Source organism: Calidris pugnax, unplaced genomic scaffold, assembly GCF_001431845.1.
Source record: "Calidris pugnax isolate Ruff unplaced genomic scaffold, ASM143184v1 scaffold162, whole genome shotgun sequence".
Lineage (NCBI taxonomy): Eukaryota > Metazoa > Chordata > Aves > Charadriiformes > Scolopacidae > Calidris > Calidris pugnax.
The window spans coordinates 969,935-976,479 of record NW_015090900.1 but is presented as its reverse complement, the minus strand read 5'-3'; the positions used below and the strand labels follow the sequence as shown (position 1 = coordinate 976,479).

Below are 6,545 nucleotides of genomic sequence, written 5' to 3'. Positions count from 1 at the left end.
TCCCCACGCTCTCCCCTTCCCCCTTGTGAGCTGCACAAACCCCCCAGAAGACCCCAGTCCTTCCCGAGACATTTTCCCTGCTTTATTGCCCTTCCTGGCCTCGCAGCACCATCAGAGCCCAATCCTGTCCAGGGGTGGGTGTCATTGTCCCCAAGCTGGGCTGGGGAGAGAGGAGGGAGCAGAGGCACAGAGGGGATGCCACAACCCCTTGAGGATGGTGGCACATGGCACAGGACATTCCAGCTCCAAGAAGAAACATCAGCCCTTGTCGACACAGTTTTAATTCCAGCAGAAAAGGCTGGGTCGGTGTGTGTGGTGGGGGGCATGTTCTTCCAGGAAAAGCCCCCCCTGCCCTCTTGCCCCGTTGCCAAAACGCAGCCAAGGCAAAATGTCTTTGGAAAAAAAAAGCAAGACTGTCACTACAACGTCCCACCCCGGGGAGGGGGGATGGAGCAGAAGACAATTCTCCTGCAGCAAGTCCAATGTTGGGGGGCTGAGCCTTCAAAAATCCTCAAGCCCCTCGTGCAGCCCCCCCAGGATGGGCAGAGCACCTGCTTTGCTCCTGCAGCACCGGGACTTTTAGCGGCAGATAAAAATTAAAAAAATATTTTATTGTGCCAGAGAGGTCCTGGTGGGGTGTCAGGGTTCAGCTGCTTCTTCAGGGGGAACATGCTCGGCCCCGAGCCCCCCGTGGGGGTCCTGGCCCTCCTGCCGTGCCCACCACTCCCGCAGCTCCTGGTAGAGCTCCTGGTGCTCCTCCTTCCAGCGGGTGAACTTCTCCGAGGTGAGGGCAGCGTCGCTCAGCAGCTGCTCCAGGGCCTGCAGCTCCTCCACCTTCGCCTGCCGAGAGGATGGGTGCATTTTGGGGTGGTCACCTGCCCCTGGGGCAGAAGAAGATCCCCCTCGACCTCCCTGGCTTGCCCTCTCTCCCAGGCAGTGGGTGAGTGATCCCAGTGCTCCCAGTACAGCCCGTGCCGCGCTGGGCTGTGCTGGGAACCGGGTAGGGATGCTCAGAGCTGGGCATCTCCCACCACACTACTGGTCCCTAACACTTTGGGGGGCCGTGATGGGAGACGGGCTGGTCCTGACACTCCATCCCCAGCTCCCGGGAGCAGTTTTGGATATTGGGGATCCCCCCGGCAGCAGGAGCGGTGAATGCCCAGGGAGCCCCGTGTCCCTGACCTCCAGGTAGCCCTGTCCCTGGGCTTTACGGGGGAACTGTGGGGGGGAAATCTGTGGGTTCCCACCTTGAGGGTGCTCTGCAGGGCCCGCACCACGTGCACCTTCTCGTTGATGTGGGGGTTCTTGTTGCGCCGGATGAAGGACTTGCGGCACTGCTCCTGCGTCAGGAACCGCTGCCGCCCGATGAGGGACACCCCCCCCTGCTTCAGGCACCGCATCAGGCACTCGAGATCCTCCCCGGCGGGCTCTGGGTGAGGAGAGGGGGGCACCGTAGCACGGGGGGGCCAGCCCCAAAACCCCACGGGGCTGCCCCCACAGGAGAACCCTGCCCCAAGAGCATCCCCAAGGCACCATGTGGTTCTCACGCAAATACATCCCAACTTGAATTATCCCCCCCCACCAGCACACCCCCCCACAAAAGGGTGGCCCTAACTTCGATTAAAGGTGACAGGGTGACTGATGTCACCCCCCAGCACCTACCCACGGGCGAGCAGGGCCGGGGGCTGCCCTGGGGGCTGCTGGCTGTGCTGCTGGACTCGCCGCTGGCCATGAAGAGCTGGGCTCTCTCCGGGGCGTTTTGCAGCCTCTTCTTTGGCTGGGGGAGAGAGGGGGCGGGAGGTGAGATGGGGGATCTCCTGTCTCCTCCCCAGGATCTCCCCTGGGGCCACTCACCGAGTCGCATCCGTGCCTGGGGGACTCATCATCAGGGTCTTCGGCTTCTGTCTCGCTGTAGCAGTCTGGAGGCCACGGAGGAGGATGGTGGGAGTGGGAACCCCCCTACACCCTCCCCAGGGCTGAGCATCCCCCCCTCCCGGCCCTCCTCTCAGGGACCATTTCTCACATATCCCCCAAATCACGAGCAAAGCTCCCAGGGGTCTCATTGCAGGGGCTGCAGCACCACCGGGACCCCCAGCCCACAGCTCCTCCTGGGGTCCCCATGTCCCTCGGGAAGAACCGACCCCTTCTCCCACCCTGAGAAGGGCTCGTTACCTTCCTCCCTGTCTGGGACCGACTGGTGGGCTAGGGCGTACTTCTTTTTGGCTGTGAGGAGGTGACTGACCCACCTGGGGAAGGAAAGGATGGTTGGGCATATGGAGGGCAATGGCCAGCCTGATGTGGTGGGACCACAAAGGGCTGTCACCCACCGGCATCGTTACCTTCCTCCCTGTCTGGGACCGACTGGTGGGCTAGGGCGTACTTCTTTTTGGCTGTGAGGAGGTGACTGACCCACCTGGGGAAGGAAAGGATGGTCGGGCAGATGGGGGGCGATGGCCAACCTGGTGTGGTGGGACCACAACGGGCTGTCACCCACCGGCGCGTTACTCACATGCTCAAATCAGCCAACGTTTCTGCAGCAAAGACGAAGGGCTTGTACCTCTGATGGGAGAGCTGGAACACGCTGGGGAGGAGGACAAGCCCTTGCTGCTGGGGTCACCCAGCACCAGAGCCAGCCCCAAGCCCCCCTTCCAGCCTCCCCCACACCACAGCCCCCCTGTCCCAACCCAGCACAGGGATCTTTTCCCTGCCATCAGAGATGCTCTGCTCCTCAGCCCCGGCCCAGATAACACCAGTAGCACAATGTACATCTGGCTCAAAGCATGGGTTCCCATCATTGTCAGATGTGAGGTCCTGCCAGCACTGCAGGGACCCCACCAGCCCCGTGGGGACATTGCCATCACCGCAGGGACATGCAGGTGGTACCCAGTAGGACTCATCAGCATGGGCCCTTGGTAGTCTTAGTTATGATTTTTATATCATAGAGAATCATAGAATGGTTAGAGTTAGAAGGGACCTTAGAGATCATCAAGTTCCAACCCCCCTGCCCTGGGCATGGACACCTCCCACCAACCCAGGTTGCTCCAAGCCCCATCCAGCCTGGCCTTGAACCCCTCCAGGGATGGGGAATTGGGACAGCATCCTCCCCTCCACCTCCAGCTGGGAGGTCCACGGTGAGAGAGGCCCCACTCACTATTTTTTCTTCTGCTCCCTCGTGCTCTCCAGGTCGTAGGTGGCCACGTTGATGAGACCCGCAGCCTTCTCATCCTGTGAGGAGAACACAGCCACGTTCACCGCCCGCCTTCGGCTGCCCCAGGTGGGGATGGAGGACACCCAGCGTCCCCACTCACGTTGGGATGGTTGTACCAGTAGAGCGTGTGGCCCTTCAGCACAAACCAGCACCGCTTCCACTTCTGGGCCATGAAGCCCACGTGGTCTTTCTTCTTCAGGAGCCAGCCATCGCAGTCCACCCGGCCCAGGTCCCGGCACGAGACCCGCCGGCGGCTCAGCCTGGTCGCCACTCCTGCTGGCCACAGTGGTGGTGGGGGTGGGGGTTAATAGCAGGGGGGAGAGCCCGGGGGAGACCCCCCAGCCCCGTTTGCCCCAGCCCTGGTGGGGTCCCACTCACCTTTCGGTCTGCGTCCCGTCCGCGGGCTGCCCTGGATGGGGAGACAGAGATGAGTTAGGGATCATGCTGGGGGGGTGAGGGCAGGGCAGCACTAGCTGAGACCCCCAGCAGCACCCCCAGCCCCTTAGGGACCCCCCACAACTCACACACCCCACAGCAGTGAGCTCAGAGGGGAATCCCACCCAAGGGATGGGCATTTTGCCTCCCAGCTCTGTCAGGACACGGAGTCCTGCATGTCCCCCACTGATGTCTCCCCAGGGACCCCCCCCTCAATGCTCAGCTCTCCTCTCCCACCCACTCTCACCTCCTCGGGGACCTGGCCGGGTTCTGCACCCCCAGCCCCCGTGGCAGGGGCTGCCGTGGGGCTGAGCTCTGACACGTAGGGTCCGGTGACAGCGGGGACACCCGGGGAGGGGGGGGTGCCCAGCGGGGTCTCACCCTCCCACGCCGCCTCCTCCTCTGAAGGACCTGCAAACAGCCAGCAGGGCTCCAGCCTCCCATCCTGGGGGGATAAACCATCCTGTCCCCAGACCCCCCCTCTGCTCCCCTCCTACCACAGCCGGGCAGCTCCGAGTCCCGCTCGTCCCCTCCGTCCTCTTCGTCGGTGACAGGATCCGGCGCCGAGTCTGGCCCCGAGTCCAAGTCCGCAGCAGCGCTGTGGGGAGAAGGGAGCCCTGAGCCAAAACAACACCCCCCGACGGCTGTGGGGGTGGCAGGGGAGGGGGGTCCCACTGTTGGGGTCCGTCCGGCCCCGCTCTCGCTCGGGGCACCCTCGGTTTTCCCTGTCGCCGGCTCCGCACACGCCTTTCCATTCCGGGAGAGGAGAAGGGTCATGTCTAAATATAGTTTCAACCCCATTAAAACGTTACCAAGTGAATGAATTACAAACACAGCCACTTTTTTTTTTTTTTAACTTGGTTTTTTTTTTTTTTCCTTGTTCCTTTTCATTCCTTAAGACCGCTGCCAGCTTTCCCCAGCAACTCACAGGCAGCTGCTGCGCTGCCGGCACCTCTTCCCCCCAAAAAAAAAGTTAGGAAGGGGCACCCAAACCCCTCCAGGCTGGGGGTGTTGGGGTCTCAGGGGACAGGGCTCACCTGGAGGTCAGGGACACGGGGCTCCCTGGGCATTCGCCTCTCCTGCTGCCGGGGGGATCCCCAATATCCACAACTGCTCCTGGGAGCTGTGGGGATGGAGTGTCAGGACCAGCCCATCTCCCACCATGGCCCCCCAGAGTGTTAGGGACCACCAGTGTGGTGGGAGATGCCCAGCTCTGAGCATCCCTGCCCGGTTCCCAGCATGGGGGCAGTGGGGAGCGATGGGGGTCTTCCCAGTGTGTCAGAGGGCAGTGCTGGAGCGTCAGGGGACATCGGGGGGCTCCCCCACGGGCTGTGGGGCTGCGTTGGGGTGTCAGGAGATGTTGGGGGGCTCCTCCACAGGCCAGAAGGCAACGCCAGGGTGTCGGGGGACCAGCCCATCTCCCACCATGGCCCCCCAGAGTGTTAGGGACCACCAGTGTGGTGGGAGATGCCCAGCTCTGAGCATCCCTGCCCGGTTCCCAGCATGGCACGGGCTGTACTGGGAGCACTGGGATCACTCACCTGCTGCCTGGGAGAGGGGGGCGATCTGGGGAGGTCGAGGGGGATCTTCTTCAGCACCAGTGTCACCCCACTCGCCTTCTCCAGCAGCTTCTTGGCCAGGTTGACGACCTGCACATCCCCGGGTGAGCCGTGGCCCCGGCCCCACACCGCCCCACGGCTGCCCAGCCCCACAGCTCCCGCATCCCCCACATCCTCCCTGGCTGCAGATCCCACTGATCTCCCCAGCCACGGTTCCTGTGTCCTACACAATTCCCCAGCCACAGCTCCCACATCCCCCAGGCCAGAAGGCAACGCCAGGGTGTCGGGGGACGACGGGGGGCTGCCCCGTGGGCTGGGGGGCAGCACCAGCCCCACACGTTGCAGCACAGCCCTGCGGTCCAGCAGCGTGGGGGGGCTGCAGCCCACAATGTTCTCGCAGATGCCCACGATGTGCTGGCACTGGGGGTGACAGTGGGGGGGGGGAAGGTTGAGGGGGGACACCCTGGTAGCACTTGGCCCCCCCCCTCCCAACAGTGGGGGGGGGGAAGGTTGAGGGGGGACACCCTGGTAGCACTTGGCCCCCCCCCTCCCATGCCCAACACCCCCTCCTCACCCAGCACTTACAATCTGCAGGATCTGGCTGTCCCTCTCAGCCGGGGGGCAGTCCTGGGGAGGGGGGACACAAAATGTGGGGCTGAGCAGAACGGGGTGGCTCAGTCCCCTCCATCCCAGCTGGGGGGGCCCCACAGGGAACCACCCCCCCTTTTACCACATCCCCCATCACCCCAGCTCTCCCCCCTCCTCCAGCAGGCAGAGTTTTGGGGGAATGGGCAAGTAGATGGCTGGTTTCCCTTCCCCAACCCTGACACCGTGCCCATCACCATGGCCTCGGGGCAGCGTGGGGCACCCCCCCCACCCCGGGCACCCACCTCCTGCAGCGTCTCTGCCAGCTGGGCACAGAGCAGGACGATGTCCCTGCTGGCTGAGAAGTCATTGAGGGTGGAGAAGAGGTACCTGGGGAGGGGGGGGACACACAGAGAGAGCTCAGACCTGGGCAAGGGGTGCCCCCAGCACCCATGGGTGCCCCCACCCACCCCCAGACCTGTTGAGCCAGGAGAAGAGCCCCTTGGCAGCCCCGACCAGGTCGACGACACGGGCCAGGAGGGCCAGGGGGGGTGGCCGGGGGGCAGCCTCTGCTGGTGGCCCCCCCAGCACCAGGCCCTGGATGTCCTGTGCCAGCTCCTGCAGCCTCTCCGTCAGTGTCCGCAGGCTGGTGCTCGCCAGCCCCGAGTCCTGGGGGGGGGACACAGGGACACCGGGGGACAGAAGGGCAGTGGGGGTCTAGAGGGTGCTTGTACATCCCAAATTCACTCAGCCCAGGG

At 63.8% G+C, this 6,545-nt stretch overlaps 1 protein-coding gene across 1 annotated transcript in view; it reads right to left on the bottom strand.

Annotated features, from left to right (window-relative positions):
- Window positions 1-592: 592 nt before the first annotated feature.
- The window catches only part of CNKSR1 (connector enhancer of kinase suppressor of Ras 1), a 9,461-nt gene continuing 3,508 nt past the window's right edge, over window positions 593-6,545 (bottom strand). The window contains exons 2-18 of the mRNA XM_014948610.1: window positions 6,266-6,456; window positions 6,093-6,177; window positions 5,788-5,829; window positions 5,185-5,622; window positions 4,681-4,766; window positions 4,572-4,597; window positions 4,141-4,422; window positions 3,891-4,054; window positions 3,587-3,617; window positions 3,309-3,481; window positions 3,152-3,225; window positions 2,510-2,581; window positions 2,340-2,413; window positions 1,855-1,919; window positions 1,663-1,777; window positions 1,248-1,429; window positions 593-840 (exon numbers count right to left, since the gene is read on the bottom strand). Of these exons, the coding sequence (XP_014804096.1) occupies window positions 640-840; window positions 1,248-1,429; window positions 1,663-1,777; window positions 1,855-1,919; window positions 2,340-2,413; window positions 2,510-2,581; window positions 3,152-3,225; window positions 3,309-3,481; window positions 3,587-3,617; window positions 3,891-4,054; window positions 4,141-4,422; window positions 4,572-4,597; window positions 4,681-4,766; window positions 5,185-5,622; window positions 5,788-5,829; window positions 6,093-6,177; window positions 6,266-6,456 (2,301 nt within the window). The 3' untranslated portion in view covers window positions 593-639. The remainder of the gene's footprint in view (window positions 841-1,247; window positions 1,430-1,662; window positions 1,778-1,854; window positions 1,920-2,339; window positions 2,414-2,509; window positions 2,582-3,151; window positions 3,226-3,308; window positions 3,482-3,586; window positions 3,618-3,890; window positions 4,055-4,140; window positions 4,423-4,571; window positions 4,598-4,680; window positions 4,767-5,184; window positions 5,623-5,787; window positions 5,830-6,092; window positions 6,178-6,265; window positions 6,457-6,545) is intronic.